Below are 20,299 nucleotides of genomic sequence, written 5' to 3' on the forward strand. Positions count from 1 at the left end.
TTGATGTTTCGTCTCCACGCAGGCTGCAAGTCGTTGCCTCGATGACAAACACATGCATGCATACTTGGTGCATCTGCAATACGTTAGTGCAGTCGTTCTCAAACCTTTTCATACTCAGTTGCCACCTCAAGAAAATTCTTTGCTCTCCAAGTACCAACATCCTTGACCAACATTGATAGACAGGCGTAAGGGTCATCAGCATTTAAACTGAGGTGTTATTCTTAAATAAAAGTTAAAGATTAAATGCAAAAGTACTTTACCAAAAGTTTAATACAACTGAATTGTCCTTAGGCCACTAACTCTAATTACTAGTGATACATATAACACACTGCTGTTTTACGTTATTCAACATCTGCTTTACGTTAGTGCAGGAGTGGAGAATAGGGATTCATGCCAAAGTCTCTTGGGGGTCTTGATGTACATCACGTCTCCTTTCTAAGCCTTCAGTGAGTTTTACTCATTTGGAAATCACGAATGTGTGAGGCTCACAAACAGCAGTTATCACCCTCAGCTGTGATAAACCACCGCAGCCGAACCGCAGCACCATTGCAGAGCTTACGCCGACTTATTTATCTTGCTTTTGCGGCTGTGTGTGTGTGTGTGTGTGTGTGTTTGTGTTGCTTGGAACTGGCGACCACGTGTTTTGTTTTTGTAGAAATCCATGCTCCTGTCTCCATGTTTGAGTCCAAATATAAGTAAACACCTCAGTGGGATGTAGTGCAGTTGTGCAGTGCAGTAAACATTTACAACGTTATCTTTGTTGAAGATATAAAACTTTTTTTTCTTCTACGTGGTGACAAAAAAAACATGGTTACGCATAACATTCCAAATCTTCCCGTGATAGTGTGATTCATCTGACAATAGTAACATCATGAAATGAACAGTTTTTATTTCCCATAAAACTTCGTCCTTATATATGCCTGTGACTATATATAGTGTTCCCTCACTTTCCGCGGGTGTTATGTTGCACGCCCACCCGCGAAAATTAACGATTTTCTTCATTACAAACCAAGTTTTCTAAAAACTCTGGCCAAAGTGAAGATTTGCGTATTTCTCCGGCTCTGCGGTCACCTGTGTCCGTCAGTAAACGAAGTTTTACGTTGTCCTCTACACACGTCACTCAATCACATACCTCAAGTTGTTCAAAAAAGAAAAGGAAAAAAAAGGGCGGCATGGATTGAGTTCGCTTCCCCACCGGGGAGAGAATGTGTTTGTATGTGTGTGTGCAGTAAGTGAGTGGGAAAAAAAGTTGTTAAAAAAAAAAAAGAAGTGAAGCTTTTTAAGATTTTGTATTTATCCTCTTTGTTTTCCTCTATGCTCCGTTTTGACTGTTTACAAGTATTTTTGTTAATTAATTAAAAAAAAAACGTCTTGTGTGCGCTGACAGCACTGATCCGCAATTATACAGATCAGCGGCTGACAATCCGTGCTTGTGTGACGTATGGTGAAGTGACGTCAAGAGATGAGCAGTATTTACCCAACTACTGCCACCTAGAGGCTTGGCATGCATCTCATTGTAGGCCCAATGGGGTAGATGCCACAGACTTCCGACTTCCGGGTTTTACACATCAGCGCCGTTTCTGGCCACTGCTGGCCGCGTTCCAACACTCGCACCCCCACCCCTGCGCCCCCCAACCGCACGCTCATTGGCGAGAGGGCGTCTCGGCTATCTGAAATGCTTCGGACACTACACACTCGCAGCCTCGCAGCCTCGCACCCGTCGACGGGAACGCGCAACCGAGGGGCACAACGGCGGAAGTGCAAGTACTGGGACGCGGCCCACAGGTCGCAAACCGGAAACAGAAACAAAGTTGATGGGTGAAAACCCGGAAGTAGGAAGTCCCGCCTCCGCATATAGTCATTTGTGGAAGTGGCGTCACCAGACGGAGGCGTACTCTGATTGGATAGGATATGGGGAACTGTTGCCACCTTAAGGTCTGGAATTGTTATGAACATACTTAAAAATGCATTAATGCGGTTAGCTGTGGATGTTTTCTTTTCTACAAACGTGGTGATGTGGACACTATTTTTTTCTACACACAGAGGAGGGAAATATCCGTTTTTAAAAATACCCTGCTACGTGTGTACATAGCCTAACTAATACTGCCTGTCACCTTAATAAGCTCTTCTTGCTGAGTTGCTTAAACACGCAGCCTTGTTGAAGTTAATTGCCTTCAATTAACTTCTGCAAGTGCACGTGTGCAAGGGGGAGAGGAGGGGAGTGTCGGAATGAGACACACGCATCGTGTAAGAGTAACTGGGATCTGTTCTAAAAATAGCTCACCACTGATGAGACACTGACTTGCTAAGAAGAATTAAAATAAGTAAAATGTCAACTTTTTTTAAACTTAGCGTGATACACATTTCTTAATTTACCAAAAATTATATATTTTTGATTGATTGATAGATTGTGTTGATTGAAAGAAAGAACTGTTTATATATACTCAAACATTACAAAAAAGGACCAAAATAGCAGCATAAAAAAATAATTTTATGGGGTACTCACTATTGAAAATGAGAGGATAAAAATCCACGAGAGTGAATCCACAATAAGTGAACCGCAACGTAGTGAGGGCCCACTGTATTATCTGTCTAAATATCCCTTTGAGGGAGGCGTACATTTGATCATATGTCAGTGACACACCCGGCTGCAACAATTGTGCTCAAATGTCCTTTGCTTAAACGACCACAACATCAAAACTAGTTTTGTTAACCTTCCTATTGCATGTTGCATTTGTGTGTTAGCTTTAAGCTAGAGAATGTTCGTAAATCAGTCAAAGCAGTTTGATTAAATACACAACATGTAATTCTCTTGGTTTTATGTTTAAACTTCAACTGGGGGATGGCTATCAATAGCTTCAAAGAAAGCCTCTTTTGTTGCTTTTTTTTGGCAGCTGTTTTGGTTTGCAATTGAGTTCAGCTGATGGTGAACTCTTTAGTGCGAATATAGTTTCTGTGAACTCGGAACAATTACCGTCACTATCTTGTTCTTTTCCAGACGGGAAAAGTGACGCATCTCCTTAAGGGAGGTGTGGATTTGATCTCATGTTAGTGACACACCCGTCGTCTATTGGAGAAAATAGAGGCTTTCCATTCCTTTCGATGCTGCCACAAGTTATTATCCTCAGTTGTTTTCAGCCCTTTCAAGCATTTAATGCAGAGCTCAACAAGAGTCCAACACTATTTGCCAACAACTACTGGACGGATTTCCAATCGCTGAGCAGCTCGGACAGCCAAAGGCGCTTGCACCGAAGCGTGCGTCGCATTTTTTTGCGTGTGTTACAGCGTGACTTGCGTGTGCCGTCATCATGCTGGGCTGCGAGCTCCACGCCGGGAGTTTAGCATCCAAGTTCACCCTGTAACCCGCCACAGGGGGGCCAGTAAAGTGCTGGCGTGGTGTCGACCCAGTTAACCAGTTACTGTAAGTGTTTGAAAGCAGCTGGAGCTTTGGCGTCATTGTACTTACTACCGAATAGAGAAAGTGAGTACACATACCGGTACTTGAAGTGGATAAAGGGTTCTAAGCAGGCAATGAACAGGTGCAGTGATCGTGTATAATCTTGACATTGGGTTGAATGAGGTAAAAAAAAATTTTTGTTGCAGTGTGCCAGTTGTTTGGGGCAGAAAGAAAAGAAAATGTAGTGTGAACTTTGGGAACAAAGAGGTAATGAAGCTGCTTTAACTGAGAGTGGGGGTGGTGGTATGCATGGTGAGCAAAGATAGTGTAGGGTCTAGCCAATGAGTAAGAATAACCTAGCAGTTTGCCTACCTTTTCTATTTCTACTACTACTACTGTTTCTTTTTCTTTGGGTCAGTCCAAATGCCCTGTGGCGCCATGCTGCCTCTCACGGGTCAGTCTTGATACTAGGCACACTTGGTATGTGTGTACCCCATCTTAGAGAAGCCTGGGAATAAACATTGTTGATTATTTCCTGACAGAGGCCCAGTTAAACCCCTGCTCTTCATTCCTTTTGGGCTAAGAGCGTACCATTTTGTTGGCTTATCTGCATACGCGTTGGCGTTTGTGCTCATGTGTGTTCTAACGCATCTTCCCGTCACGCCTAAATGTGCTCGGACGGCAGCATGTGTGGGCTTTTGTGAGACGGAGGCCGGATCCCGCCGTCTCAGCAGCCCGGTAGCGGGGGAAAAGCCTTCTGTGGGAACGACAAGCACACAGAGAAACCTGCGAACGGGTTGATGATGGGGAAGCGGTAGAAAACGGAGAGACGGGAATCGTAAATATGCTCTCAAAGCACAAGTTGTTCCACGAGCTGAGTCTTCGTCACGTGTACATTTTGTCAACGTCGAATAGAAGGATGCCACACTTTATTCCACTTGAGAGAATGTTTACCACCATTTGTTGCTGTTTTGGTTAGCAACAGACTTTTTTGTGAAACACGTCAAAGTGTGCTACTCAACAGTCATCTTCACCTCGACTATTTCGTATAATTCCTCTGAGCTGGTCTAGCCATTAGCGTTGATTCCGGATCATGCCAATCCTGGGTTTAGCGAGATATCATCAACGAGTGTGCGAGCGTGTTTCCATTAGTAACTGTATGAGCCCGCCAGGTCTTGCCGGCCTGACCCTCGTGCATGCAGCGTGTTTGGGTTCGAGCGGTTATCTGCCTTCTCTTCAGCTGAAGGGATGGACTTGAGCTTATCACTGCGCTCTGATACCAGTGATAGAAGACAAGAGGGTGCAGAGAGGCCTGAACTGGGAGAGGCGAGGGGTGTGAGTGCGTGTGTGTCCAGACAGTTGCCTTTTATGATCACCAATAACTACGAGTCTGGCTTTGTTAGTTTCTTCAGGCTTTATTTTCTGTTTTCGATCGATGTGAAATGATCCTAAAAGTCTTTGTGGACCTATGCTCCCAACATGCCAGAGAGAATTCCATCCGGGTGAGGTAAAGAAAGCCTTACAGGGGACCTCATTGGTCAAGCAGATTTGTCGCTGTTGCTGTTATTGAAGCTTTTTGGCTAGAAATAACAAAACATGCAAGTGAATGTTAACTTGGTTGGTTTTTTTGTTCCTTTTTGTTGCAAGCCAAAATTTGGGTTATAAGCCAACTTCAGATATGCCACCACTTAAGGGAAATGGGAAAACAAATGGAGCAATCAAGGTATTGTAATAATGCCCTCAAGTGTGGGCAAGGAGAGCCACAATAGCTGATGCATGTTAGCCATTTACTGAATGGGGCAAACAGTCAAATACAAACTGAAGAACACTCGCAAGGAGAAACAGTCAGCCAAAACCTGCATTCTCACACTAGCACAAAGTGGTTCTGAAGTCAGTCACTAAGCCACGCCTCTTAAAGGCAATACTTGATGAGTTTGAATGAGGAAAAACATGATAGCAATGGGAACAAGATGCTCAGTCATACCCTTTACTTCTCCCATTATCATCTCCTTTTTGACCTTCGACTGCGTTTCAAGACACACATCCATCTTGGCAAGTCAACACTATCAGACTGGTGGCTGTGACTTATCAGTGTGTGCGCATGAGCGTCCGTCTGTGTATGCGTGTTTGTGTTTGCGTTGAATATCAACCCCACAGCAGGTCACTCTTAAACCAAACAGTGGCATACTGTGCATTCTAAGTGAAGTTAAGGTTATTCTGGTCTTATAATGTCCCTGCCACATTATGGTCGGCACGCTCTCGCAGTACATCATGTGCCTGATGAAAAAGACACAAACGCCTTTCTTTGTCAGGCAGACGTCATGCCATTGTGGCCCCAGAAGTCCTTTGACTTGAGTTGCACATTGCGTATTTGTCAGGGCATTTACAATATTCAATAGTGCAAATGCAGGGAGGCCTTTATTTGTACTCATTTTTGGAACACAGTACAGTAGAATTAAATGACTACAGTAATTTCACTTGCATTCGACACTGCGGCTAATACAAAGGTGCGGTTTATCCATCAGATCACAAGGGGGCGCACTAAAAAGGAAGCGCAAAAGCGTCAGTCAGAGCAAAACAAACCAATTGTGCCCAAATACAGTAGGAGAGACGGAACAAGAGCGAGACAATTTGCGCCCTCAACAAACCCGAGTATTCCCCAAATTTAGCTAGCGCGGCTTATAGTCAGGTGTGCCTTGTAATCCAGAAATTACTGTACTTAGGTATTACAATTCATATCAAGAAACTGTAGTTTCAAACAACAAAATCACTTTTGGTTTGAAATGTAGGCATAAAGTCTACACACAGCTATTCAAATGTCTAGATTCTATGATATAGAAAAACAAATGAGACCAAGATAGCTAACTTTAAAACCTTTCCCACCATGAATGTGACCTTATAGCCTGTACAATTCTATTGAATATGAGAATATTTTAGAGAGGGAAAACAAGTGAGTTTATAGAGTTGCATAAGTGTGCACACCCTCTTATAATTGGGGACGTGGTTGTGTTTCCGAATGAAACCATGACATTCAAACTCATGTTAAATGAGATTCAGCACACACTAGCCACCATTTGAAGTGCTTCTTATTAATCCCAAAATAAAGTTCAGATGTTCTAGTCCTGATACTTTATTTGCTGCTGTTTTGGTTTGCAACAGAGATCAAATGGGCTCAGCTGTTGGTGCATTAATATCTCTGTATGAAGTTATTGTTTTTTGTTTTTTCTGGAGAAGTGCTTGTTTGCCTTCAACGTGCGTAATCCACTTTGAAAGTGTGCTTGATTCTCTCCCATTTCCTATTGTGTGCAACATAATGTTTACATATAAACAAGCAAGTATGACAGAAGTCGTCTTGCCGCTGATCAAGATATAAAAGACAAAAAGAAAAATAAGAACTTATTGCATGTTTGCTCGACCGCGGCCAGTAACGAAGCGCCTTGAGCTCGAGTCATTCCGCCATCCCGCTCCCCTCTCATCAAGGCCTTTTCAACTCAAAGCCGCGGTTGCCGCTAACAACCACTTTCTCTTTCTGTCCTCTAACTCTCCCACGTAGCGGCGAAGAGTTCAAAGCATGAAGTCACACACACACACAGACATGTCGTGATTTACGACACGATAGTAATCTCATTTATATGTCGCTCTGTCTTTACTTTTTTCTGCTTTGTTTTTTGTCTCTCTTCCAGTAAATCTGCCGGGTCTTGAGAGGGTTTTCATTGCTTCTCACCGTAGATATCCCCGTTTGGGTCATTAAAACGAGTGATTTAGTGAGGCCGTCCGTGCTGGATGAAAAAAAATGGGAAAAGGTGAAGCCAAGTAGGGCAGAGAGAAGGTATATTTCTCTGGCAAGTCGAGATCCTTTGGAGCTGATTGTGACTTATGACGCTTGATTTTAATAACTGGAGCTGGTGTCATCCCAGTTGCGGCTTTGAGAACATAATTTTTGCATGTCAGGGACTTTTGAAAGATCCTTATCCAGCAGGAGTGGAAGTTTATTGCTAGAAGACAGCGATAAGGCAGTGTGGCAGGTATGGACAAAAAAGTTGCATGTGGAATTGAGTCTGTGACTTGTTGCTGTGTGCGGAGACCCTCAGCTTTTGCAGACAGATTGACGGATAAAACCTTCGTGTTTGCCGCTACTCTGATAAGTGCGAGTCAAAACAATCAGTCAGTGTGTAAATGTGAATTGGCAAAGGGCGCCTTGGAAATGCCACATCATCTTTTTTAGGGCCAAAGCAGCCTGGAATTGCGAAGGCCCTCTTGAAATGACTGTGAGGAGGGGAACAGCCCCCAGACACCAGTTTCCTTGTTGCTGTTTGGCCAATTGCTATGAAAAATTACTTTAGCTTGTGTGCATTGTGTTTAATATTGGTGGGGGCGTTCCCATTGACAGTTCCTCTAAAGTTGTATTTGTTTTCAGGTATTGCATATTTGGCCTCATGCTCAGCATACTGTATTTGTACAGTGTGTAAACTTATTCTCATGAGAACAATGACAATAAAGTAGTTACAAGCTCATAAATTACCTGCTTTTACAGTATGTGTAACACCATCATGGATGGCCTTTCAGTTTCACACAGGCCTAGTGCTTATTTGAACCATTGCCTGCTATAGGAGGCAAAACAAATACGCCCTTACATGTCATCAAATAGTATTTAGGACACAGGATTAGTTTTGCTCAGGCAAGACAATGCACACTCACATGCTGTTGTATTTTTTGTTACAAAAAGTAAGTAAAAAATTGGTTTCTATGAGGTTAGACAAAGCTATGTTTTCATCGGTGAGCGCTAGGGCTGTGCGCGGACCGGTGGTGATTCGAATAGGTATTCGACTGGATGTGGATACGCGACTACTGAATCCAAATTTTTGCACTCAAAAAATGAAATCTTGTGATACTGTTATGTGTTCTGTCACTTTAATGGTCAGCTCAATGTGTATGATGTGGGGAGTGCGCATGCGTCATGTGGGGGCAAGCAAATTACATTAAGCTGTTAATACGGAAGTGTGTTCCTTCACAAATTGACTGGATACGTGTGTATGTGAATAGTTAGCCGGCTAACGAGCGTCAGCTAGTCAGCAGTACAGTGGAACTGAAGCCCATATCGGCAGTGCATCAAACCTCGGTCGTTAGCCTCTCTCTCACATGGTCACACATGACAAAAAACGTTTGCTCCAGAGAGAACATCTCTTCAGCAAGCTAGCTTAGCTTTAGCATGCTGCTGCTATCAGTCTGCCGGACAAGATGCTTCTCCATGGGTGGGCGCACTCGGTCCTGCAGGTTTTGGATGTTTCCCTTGTCCAACACAGCTGATATATGATCAGCTCATCAGCAAGCTTTGCATAAGCTTGGTAACCATCCTGTTGATTGGAATCAGCTGCATTGCAGCAGGGAAATCTCCAAAACCTGCAGGACGCCGGCCCCGAGGACCGAGTTTGCCCACCACTGTGCTAATCGATTCGAATGCCACTCACTGACTAACACAACTGGCGAGTGGGGATTTTTGGTGCAAGTCCGAGCTCAAGAAGACACTGAAAATATGTCTTTGTGCTGTTTTGTGACAAGTAGTCTCGATGAGCATTAACTCATTCACTGCCATAAATTCATTTGAACTATTTCTATTAGTTTAACATTTTTTTCCAAACGCCCCTAATTTTTAATAATCTTTTCTTTAAAAAAAAAAACTAGTGAAGTCATGCGATAAATTACAATAAAAAAATTAATCACCTGACACCGATAATTTTTAATAATATTTTCTTCTTTAAAAAAAAGAAAGAAAAAGGGAAAGGTTATTAAAAATGAGATGCGTCAGGTGATTAATTTTTTTTATTGTAATTAATCGCATGACTTCACTAGTTAACTCATGATTAATCACAAATTGTATATCTGTTCTAAATGTACAATAAAAATATTCTAGGTTTTTATACTCTTGTAAACAAAAGTGGGAAAAAATAAAAATAAAATAAATAGTTAAAATGAATTGTTGACGTCTATAGCCGTCAATGGCAGTGAATGAGTTAAGAATAGAATGTGAAAAGTAGAAGAAAATAAGTGTCAACACAGATATTTAGCTTCCCTTTGTCGCATTCTAGGAACTTTTCCAAACTCTACTGACTATTTTCCAAAAATGACTGGCAACAAATGTAGCCACTTTTTGTGATGTTACCAGAAACTTTCTGTAGACTCTGAGACACCCTCTAGGGACCGAGAGGTTCACCCTTCTGCGGCCAGACGGTAAATGAATGGCACTGGAACTGATTATTTCGAACCCTATGCAACAGCCCGCTATTAGCGCCATTTTGGGTGCAACAACTCTGCTTATAAACGTTATATTGTGCATTATATGCCGCATATAAGTACAACTGGACTATAAATTCTCATGAGAACACTCAGCTGTATAATTGTGTGTGTGCGTGCATGCATATGTGTGTGCGTGCGTGCGTGCGTGCGTGTGTGTGTGTGTGTGTGTGTGCGTGCATGCATATGTGTGTGCGTGCGTGCGTGCGTGTGTGCGTGTGTGTGTGTGGTAAGAGAATGGGCCTTAGCCATAATTTGAAGGAAAGATTTGTGGCATGTGTGGTGACTGTTATCTAAGAGCGTCTGTTGAGCGCATCAAGATCGGCCAAGTCACTTCAACCCGCCTGTCATTGGTGAGTTGTGTGTGTGCAGTTTTCCACACAAATAAAACACACTACAGTCCACGCCGGATGACATCATCTCCCCTCACTATATTGGCTGTAACAAATCATTGGACACGGAGCGTATGTTTACGTCTTGAAATCGGGGCTGTGGAATGCGGAGCGACTGCTGTACTGTACACACACACACCCCCACACACACACCCACACACACACACACCATGGCTGATGTAGGGTTTGGAATCTTCATTTACTGCTTGAGTGTGCAGTGGAGTTGTTGTTACTGTGAAAATGTTTAGGAGAATCAGGAACATCACACGTTTTTTTGCTATTTTGTGGCAGAGCTCAGCCTACATCGAATATTATAAAGCTGTACATAAAAGAAGCTCTACTCTCTACTGCAAGTCCATCAACGGCTTCTTGATGGCGGGAAACCACTCGCTCACGCCCCCCTCAAGCGTGATTAGCGTGTGAGATACAACTGTGACTCTTCTCCGGCGGTAGCTGCCGACTAGTTCTCAGGACCCGCAGTCCATAGGTTGTTTAACGGTAATCAGGCCTGGTTCCTTGATGATGAACCCTGGGGTTAACGTGGAACGCGTCTTTTCCGGGGCTCCACTGCTGTCCATTAGCATCTCCCAGTACGCGTGTGTCTGCTGTTGAAAAGCTGGTGTCAAAGGTCCTGCTGCTTTACAACTATGCTAGTCTAGGCCAGTTCACGGAATATTTATGGTGTTTTTTTTTTTTGTCAAAATACATCCGAGAATCCAGAATGATGGCATTTTTTTTGTCTGAAATCAACCCGTCTTTATGCCATGTGAGTTATCTAGCCCTCGTCCCGTCCGCCTAGTTTCAAACCACCCAGGCCATTAAAATGTCCGTTTTTCATAAAATGTCCACTTTAAATAACATTCGTTCTGCACGTCGCAGAATTTTTGACATTGTTGTTGTCACATAGATGTAAAAAAATAAGATAAGAACTTTGAATATTAGGTCATGAAAACAATATAATGCTCAAGTCTTTGGCAGCCTGTCTAAGCGGCACGTCAGCCCACAGCTGGCCTCTCCTGGCCGACAATCCTCGCTTTTCTTCCCCTCCGTCAAGCCTAATTCCCTTCTAATGAAATGGCTTCTGAAGGTAATAGCCAGCCAAGCCCGGTGCTCTTATTAAACACTGCAAGCTGCACACATGCATGCAAGGTAAGTTGTGCTTAAGGAATTCAATTAACACCTGCTGAGCATCCTGGAACTTCAAGCTTAAGAATGTAAAGCCAATGTACCACTCTTCTATTCACCCTTTTCGTCTCAAAGCTAAAGATGCTAAGGATCCTTTTGTGAGGTTCACACGTTCTTGTACAGTAGTTGAAATTAACACCAAATTATAGTTATGATAGTTATGGCAGTAGCTGGTAGGAAGGTGGCCTGATAGGTGTGAAGGTAAGTAACTAGGTGGGAAGTTTACGTAAATAGGAAACATGGGTATGCGGTCACGTTCAAAAGTAGTTTGCTTGGTAGCTATGTTGGTAGGTTTTTAGTAGCTAGGTACAAAGGTTCTTTTTTTTTTGCAAAACACTGTTCTAGTATATCAGCTTCTTTTAGCCCAATATGTTGGTAGCTAAGCTTTGTGGGTGTTTAGATAGTTAAGCACATGGGTATGAGATTAGAAGTTGGTTGCTAGTTAGGTATGTAGCATAGTAGGTTTTCATGCTTTCAAAGCTATGGCAGTTTTTGTTTGTATGTTTTACAGCAGTAACATATTTGTACACTTTTGCGGCAGTGAAAAACCTCAAAGCGCAACACAAAACGTAGCCTGGCAGTTTGATTAGTTCCTTTGGAAGAAGTCTCAAATCAGTTATCTCAATCATGCGCCACCATCAGCATTTCTGACTATTAGGCTATACTTCCTGTCGAGTTGACTTTCTTACAGAGTGCTTAACGCCCACGCTGGGCTCCTGAAGAGGATTCTCTGGGTCCATTCCCCTCATGAATTCCATTTAATCACTGGTGGATTATTCCACGCCACTCATACCTTTGTCTGGAACACTGCGAACACCCACAGATCTGCAGAAAAGGTGTATTTAAAACCATTAGCCGTGTCCAATACCTTCAAACGAGTGTAATAACATTGAATCAGGCGAGACTGTGTCTCAGTGAATGATATCACAACTAAAAAACTCAAAGAACTGGAACCTCCACCAAGGCCAACCTCATAAAAGCGCTCCAAGCTGGTGACCTGAAACACTGTTGGCTGGAACTTGCCTTATCCTTTCAACCTTCTTTGTTTTTTGTTCCCCGAGGGCCACGAGAAGCATATTTTCCACAGTCTGAACACAAAGCGACAAGAAGAAAATCACTTTTTTCCCTGAAACTTTTTTGTCAGACAAGGCTTGTGGCTGCAATTATCGATGCTTATGATGTGCTTATAGAGATAAAGCCCTATGAAATCTGTCCAAAAGCCACAGCTCTGCTCCCCACGTGGTCTCTCTCACCCCCCCCCCCCACACACACACACACACATTGAAGGCATCTCCAGAAAGCTGTAAAAGCCGTCACTTTCTTGGGGAACAGCGGCGTTCAACTAAACTAAATGTTTTGCCACCGCAACGTGAAAAGTCTTAAATGGCAGAAAACATCAATATAAAAAGAGCCATGTGGCTTATTTCTTGATGGTTGCAACAACCAATTATAATTCATTATCTTCACTTATTATATGACTCACATGATGTATCAAAGCTTAATAGGCTAATGAAGATAATTATATTGACCTTGAGTTTGGCCGTGCAGGTGCATATTTCGTCTCTGGTTAATCGTAATAACGTGTAATTGGAACGCTCCCTTGAGACATCTGGCAAAAAAAACTGGCTGGCATAAGGTCATCTGATAGGTTGCCATGGTGACAGAACTTTTGATTCTACTTTTTTGATTCTTCTTGTTTCTGTGACAAAAACACAATACTGCATATTTCCAGTGATTGCCCTCAATAGATTGTCATCAATTATCAGAGAAAGTTTCCATTGGGCAACAAAGGGGAACCTGCACCTTCCAAATGCCGCTGGCCCCCAGAGATAGCACTTTAACTCTCACACACTCCCACTGATTGGGACGACATGAGCAGGAGACAGATAAAGAGAAGGCCAAGTGGTGCGGCCATTCAGCTGAAAGATAACACAAGATTCATTCATTTAAAGAACACTAGAGCCATAGAAAGACAATACTACAAATAAAATACAATTTAAAGCAATGCAGCAGTGCCTTTTGGATGTTGTATGTTTTGGTTATTTTTTTTCTTTCTGAGGAAGCTCTTCTTTTGTTTTGTTTTGACTCATTTTTGCTAGCTTGTGGATGTACTTTTTGTGAACGTATGCCGTTACCGGACGTGTACATAAACACAATTGAATGCAGCTGATTTTCGGACTAAAACATATACTCTATCAATTAATAAAAAAGTTTTTTTGTTTACTCTAACTAGCAAATGGCCCCACCCGGCCTGTGGCAATGTTATCATAGAATGCTGCTTTAAGTAATAAAGCCATTTGTCAAAAAGCCCCCCCAAAAATATATAGATATCAGGGACAGCTTTCTATGACTACAAATCTTCCACAAAGGTCTTGTGTCAACCAACTGGATCAAAGCTTTGAGTGTTGAAGTCTTTGTTGTGGTCCCCCCACATTTTGGACAACAAAGGCTGCTCTTACTCCCCCCCAAGTATGTCATCCTCCTCCTACCTGTCTTTTGATACTGATCTCGGTCATCTCAACCTCTAACTCTCAGCAACTTCATTTCACTTTTTTATAAATGATATAACACAGGGCTTTTGGGGGCGTCTGATATTTTCATGGGTCCCAGATGGGCTTTTATGTGTGCGTATGAACTGTGTGTGACCACACTGCGTTCTCATGTGGCGGCTAACTGCATCTTACTGTGGCTCCAGATGATTTTATTTAGCACAGTGTCTTAATAGACTCCAGTTATGTAGAGATGTCAGCTGGCTTTGTTGGTAGGATGCGCACATTTAATTACAGTGTTTCTGGAAATAGTGGCTGGGCTATTTAGGGAGAGGTCTTTATTTCCCTCTCCACATCACATAAGATCATCTTTAATACCGTGCAAGGAACGTTTGGTCCCACACTGTAATGCCGCCCAAACGCACGTGAATGTGGCGATTGATCATTACCGTCAGTCTCTTCAAAATATCCACACACTCTTCTTTATTGTTGCCCATTTTCCTCTCTTTGTGGCATTGGGCTTCTTCCTTGACAATCGCACCATGTTTTTCTGGTTCAGTTTAAAAAGCTGATACAGTACACTCTTAAAACTGATGGGTCAAAACAAGTAAGCCAAATTGGGTGAAATAGCTAACCAAGCTGTGAAGCCAAAGGGACTGAGTCTATGCTGGTATATTTATACCCACCGCATTGGGTTGCGGATTTGAACCCGCACATTTTGATCCAACAAGGGATAAAACCTACCCCTACTTCTGAGTTAAAGCTACCAAAATAATAAATGGGCTTTCACTTGTTTAGCACTTTGTTACCTCAGGTGCTCAAAGCGTTTCTTGCAAGTGGGGGTGCAGCATCGTGCTCAAGGACACTTTGACATGGTCACAAGGGATGGTGCGTGGAGTTCCCTGGGTCAGCAGCATCTTTTACAAAGGCGGCTGAAAATTTAAGTCGTCAATTCCCTGAAGTTGAAACCGTTTTAAATTGATCTCTTATCGGCCGTGAGAATTTTTAAAAGGCCAATGCCAATAGTCTGCCAGGCCAATAATTCGTCTGTCCGTAGTATGTGCATGTTTGTGCGTGTATGTGTTTAAACCTCAAAATCGTAGTTTTGCTAGGATTAGTGTGTGTTGTGGTGGATTTGCTAGTACTACTACACACAATTCTCACACAATTCTTTCATTCATGTTCATACTGAGTCCATGTGATTCCACAATCGCTTCACTTGTGCCGGCTTTCGTTAATGCCCCGCACATGAATCATTACACTGCATTACAACCTGCCTGCTGGCAAATGTCAATATGTGTATTTACGTGGTTGCCTGTGTGTACGCGTGTGGGAAAATGGGCCTTTGGCGAAGCCAAGCATGAAAAGCGCTAGTAAACAGAAGCCGCTATCAGCGATAACGCAGTGCCCTTAATATGTGGCTATTTAGCCTGTTGTGCATTTACTGTGAGAAAATGGCAGATAAGAGCAGAAAGAAAAAGGAAGGGCATTTAGTGGGGAATAATTGGTTTGGAGGCACGCTGGGAGCGGCGGGGGTAAGGTGGTGCGGGCGGAAGCGGGAGCGCTGTGGGAGTGGAGGTGTTTACCGACTCCCTGCGGGACCAACTCGGACATGGGAACACAGATTTGCCCTCACTGAGCATGGCTGCTCACAGGCGACAAAAAGTCGCCCTGACGTCAATCACATCCAGTTGCGAGGAACTATTCTTTTCTTACAGATCAATATTACATTACAAAAGGGGTACTGTGGGAAAGGTAGGGAGTAATAAGAGGATGAAGGCGATTTTTCAGCTGAAAGAATGTCACTAAGTCCTTGTTTCCTGTCTGCTGCCTCTACTACCACAACCAATGACTACATGACATTCCCCACACTCACTTACTGTAAAAGGAGGCATTTTATGCAAATTGCTTGTGCTCAAAAACAGTTCCCAGGTGTCTTACTAAAAGGTGTCTGATTTTGCTCAGTCAAAATACACAAAGGCTTAAAGCACGCTTAATATCTATTTATCTGAATTCGATCTGTTTTGAGGAAAGGCGTGATCCAGTGTTACCAAATAAGCAATTTTTTTGTATTCGTGTGACTTATTTTAAGTGGCTAGCAATAAATGTAATCACTTTTTTGTGGTGTTATTAGGGACCTCTGAAGACTTCCTCAATAGCAGATGATCACCCTTCGGCATCTAGACTGCAAATGAATGGCGCTTGCTTAAAGTCACCACTGATTTAAGTTCATTTTCAGACAGCACTTTGTTGTGGTTGTTTTCAATGTCGTTCAATCAAATTGAGTTAGTGGTGATAGAACCATGAAAGTGATTTTCAGAATTTTAAATGGTTGCCAGGTGTCTTAATAAAAATTTTCGGAATAATTCCGTTATAGGGTGCTGTTCTCTTTCATGAAAATAATGAGTAGGCCTTGTATTGTGATGGGAGGGGGCGGAGTTAAGGCATTGCGATGAAGCAAGGGCTACTTGGTTTTGACAACCCGCTGACTTTTCTGATGCCTCTAGTGACTCATTTTCAAGAGAGAGAGAAAAAACTGACGAGCAACAAATCGATCCACTTTTTCTGACATTTTTTTTTACATCTCTGGCTCCCTTCAATTAATGTCCAGACTGTAAATGAATGGCACTTGCGCAAAGCCACCACTGGCTAATTGAACCATAAACCTCCAACTAAGCAATAGACCATAATAATTCCATTGTACTTCCTCAACCGGAGGGCAACACTTCCTTCATCAAGCAGCTGAAGGACTGTAAAAACTCACTCAACTGGTCCCTGAGTTTATAGAAACGCATGCTAAGTTTTTTTTCTTAGGTGTGTTGTTCCATCTAGTGGCGCATGTGTGCAATATTTCATAGATTTTGTCATCAATGAGGTCTATCGACAGTTGAGCTTTACAGTTGCTCATTCTAATAAGATACAATGCAAAGTCTTCCTTAACAAGGATAATAATGCTTACTTTGTCCATTTTTCTTTTTAGGACGTTGATTCCTCTTCTTGATGATGATACTGGTCTGTTGGTGCTGGCTGGCATGGTAACTTTAGTATTCTCACTTGCATGTTTCCGATAATTATTTATCAAACCACTTTTTTTTTTGTGCTGGTAGTTTTATTTGTAATTTGAGATGTTATTTCTGTGCAGGGTGACACTGTGGTAGACTGCTTCGAAGTGACCACCTCGGAGCCCTTCCTGTCTCAAGGTCAGTTTTACTCCTGTACGCCCTCTCACTGTGGCGAGTTCATTTACTCAACTGCAGAAAGTGCCACTCGAGGCTTTCTTATTAATATGTAGTAATAATAAATGTACATATAGTACATAATAAATGTATTTGTAGTTTGCCTATATTGTGGATATGTTATTATAATTGTATGTATAATATATGTGTGTGATTAGCTGATGAATTGTTAACTTACTTTAGTGAGCCACTGTCTGACTGACTTGTCAACCCGCGGCGTCGCCATGGTACCCAAGCTAGCGTTGGACGTCATATCTTGCGAAGTGATGCAAGTGCTCCAGCTGACGGACAACTGCATCGTGCCCATCAGTTATCAAGTCCCTCGCAAGGTTTGACTTTTCATGCATGCTGACGGCCAGGCTTGGGGAGTAACGGAATACATGTACCGCTGTTATGTAATCAGATTACAAAGAGAGAGAGAGAGAGAGAGAAAAGTTTGAGAGAGAGAGAGAGAGAGAGAAGTTTGAAAAAGCTTCACGGACGGGAGGAGGAAATGGCGACCGGTATTCACTGGAACTTACTCGGAGCGAAAGTTTGAGCTGAGAGTCCAGCGGCATGCTACGCGCTGTAGCTTCTTGCTAGCTAGCCCGCTAGCCTACAACCATAATGTGAGTTACACCGTCCAAACAAATCTTCCTCCCACCAATTCACTATTTAAACATCATACACAACATATACACGGCTAAACTTGTGACTGGGATAAGATGACTCTATCTATCTATCTATCTATCTATCTATCTATCTATCTATCTATCTATCTATCTATCTATCAAACTGTGAGGTATGGTTGCTTTCAGTGACAGTTCGAAAACAGCATATGGCCTTCAATCAATAGCCTACATGCTTTTTAATTACACAAGGATTTTTGCTATTTGTAGGTTGCCCGTGTTTCTATCACCCGCAAATAGCAAGGGGCACATTGTATAGAATATATATTGTGGTATATTTATTTTTATTGTGTCTTTATGAGCATACTCAATATTGGAATAATCCCAAAGTAATCCAGTTACATTACTTTAATATTATGGTACTTGGATTACGTTACTAACTAATTTTTTTAGCAGGTAACTTGTAACTAACTGTAAGTGGAGTACTTTTTAAAAGTAACCCTCCCAACCCTGCTGACGGCATATGACACATGCTAGATAAATTGTCATTTATTCATCCCGGCGTGTGTGTTTTCTTTCAGAATTCCGGCCATGACTTCCACGCTGACCTTTACCCCGACACGACGGGCGTCAATCCGGCCATGTCTGCGGGAGAGTGGTGGCAGGGGGGGAACAAGCAGGTAAGGGACATTTTGATGTATGTATGGATGGATGGATGGCTGTATGGATAGATGGATGTGGATGCGTGATTTGTGCTCAGGTGGAGAAAGTCAGCCTCCATCCAGACAAGCAAGCCAAAGCTGCCAAGGCTCCATCAGCCAATCCGACGCCATCAAGGAAGGATTTTATCAGCGGTGAGAGCAAGGTGGGAATAGATTTATTTTGGCAGCCTAAACAACTATCAGAAGAAGCGCCGACATATATTTACAATTTATTCCCAATCGTCTATTCTCTTTATTTTGTGCTGTTGGTCTTGTCCACACTGCTTCCGGCATGTGTATGTCAATGTTAATTTTTTATAATTTTTTGTCCAATCAGATTTCAGTCGTTCAGCGTTGCCATGTAAATCTAATCTGCCCAGGGCCTTCACAGTCAGTCATGCTTGCTGGTGTTACCTGAGCTCTATTCACAATGGGGACGGACTGTTCCTTTAACAAGTTAATTTCCTGATTCATTCCCACAGGGCTAGAGCAACTGGCCCTCAATGACATCAGCATTTTTCTGTCTTCTGATTGGTTAGTCAGAGCAAAACTTGTTTACAGCCAACTTTGACAAGCAAAACACATCTCTAGCGATTTACACTTCATTTTAATAATGACCATTTCCAGTGAATTAAGGTATGATTATGATGAGTATGATTGTATTTAATTTGCTTCTATTTTTGTCATGTTATTTAATACATATTGATTCTGAACAGTTCCAGATGTTGTACATGGCACAGTTGCATGCTGTTTTTATCAAATATGACAAATGGCAGTGGTATTAAGAGGTGGATTAAGTACCCACTGAAGGCCCAGGTACCAAAAACGCGGGCCGCCCGCCACTGTTTTGTAGCCAATAGGAAATTAAACTAAATTGTTCACTCTTCGCAACAGGATGTAGCACGCGGCTGTTCCACCTCCAGCAGTCCTCTGAGCACCCCCACGAGCAGTGCCGCCGCGTCCCGTTCACCCTCCTCCACTTCGGGCCTCTCCTCGGGTTTCCTCCCCTCGCCAAGTCCAGGCCAGGCGGGCAAGGCGTTCCAGAACTTCCTTGGTCTGAACACACACTAATACACGCACAACCCACATACACTATAAGGGGAAACCAACTACAGTCAACTATAGGAGTGATTTGCCTAATGTGGTGCAAGCGCCCTCTAGTGGTATGAGAGACATGTTCACAAACTGTGCATAATGTTGAAGTGGCTTCAACTTTTTAAAAATCCAGTACAATAAATGTATTGCATACAGTCCAGTTATACCAACACATTTATTTGGATACAATTGTATGAACCTTTTGTGTGCAATATTTTTTTAATTTGAATCATGATTTCATTATATAGTGTTTCCTTTTTATCTTATTATGGTGCGCTTCAGGAACGACCTCCAAGTTCCGGCACATCCAGGGCGTTGTAATGCACCGCGACACGCACATCACCAACGTACGCGACCTCAACCTGACCACGCCCGGCGAGTGCGACGGCTTTTGTGTCAATCGCCAGCACGCTGCCGTGCCCCTCGCCATATCTGGCGGTCAGATCGCCATCTTCGAGGTATGCTAGTGAGAGAGAGAAAAAAAAACAGCGAAAGATGTGAATTTAAGGAATGACTTGTCGCTCTTCTCCCAGCGCTCCCAACCAGGCAAGTTGCCAGACACTGCTCTGCCCACCATCCAGAACTCTGTCAATGTGGCGGACCTCTGTTGGGACCCCTTCGACACCCATCGACTGGCTGTGGGTGAGTGTCTGGATTGCCGGGAAGACGTTCTGAGCCATACCAAGCTGCGTGCACACAAACGTGTATACCCAGCTTTAGAGTGAAATGTTGTAACGTGTGTGATTTGCGTCTAGCTGGTGAGGATGCCAAAATCCGAGTGTGGCAGGTACCAGTGGGCGGCCTCAAAGAGACTCTGACTGAGCCTGAATTCATCCTGCAAGGTGAGGACATCAAACAGTAGGAGACAGAAAACGAGCAACAGGAGCAACTTTATTGTGATTCCT

General features: G+C 42.9%; 1 protein-coding gene across 2 annotated transcripts in view; it reads left to right on the forward strand.

The window, feature by feature from the left end:
- The window catches only part of coro7 (coronin 7), a 120,879-nt gene that overhangs the window by 92,861 nt on the left and 7,719 nt on the right, over positions 1 to 20,299 (forward strand). For both annotated transcript variants that reach the window (XM_086088521.1, XM_086088511.1), the window contains 9 exons: positions 16,735 to 16,789; positions 16,897 to 16,954; positions 17,174 to 17,319; positions 18,180 to 18,278; positions 18,359 to 18,463; positions 19,194 to 19,353; positions 19,677 to 19,852; positions 19,928 to 20,036; positions 20,150 to 20,236. In XM_086088521.1, coding sequence (XP_085944647.1) covers positions 16,735 to 16,789; positions 16,897 to 16,954; positions 17,174 to 17,319; positions 18,180 to 18,278; positions 18,359 to 18,463; positions 19,194 to 19,353; positions 19,677 to 19,852; positions 19,928 to 20,036; positions 20,150 to 20,236 — 995 coding nt within the window. The remainder of the gene's footprint in view (positions 1 to 16,734; positions 16,790 to 16,896; positions 16,955 to 17,173; positions 17,320 to 18,179; positions 18,279 to 18,358; positions 18,464 to 19,193; positions 19,354 to 19,676; positions 19,853 to 19,927; positions 20,037 to 20,149; positions 20,237 to 20,299) is intronic.

Source organism: Leptonotus elevatus, chromosome 1 (genome assembly GCF_054856555.1).
Source record: "Leptonotus elevatus isolate MCC_2025b chromosome 1, RoL_Lele_1.0, whole genome shotgun sequence".
In the NCBI taxonomy this organism is placed as follows: Eukaryota; Metazoa; Chordata; class Actinopteri; order Syngnathiformes; family Syngnathidae; genus Leptonotus; species Leptonotus elevatus.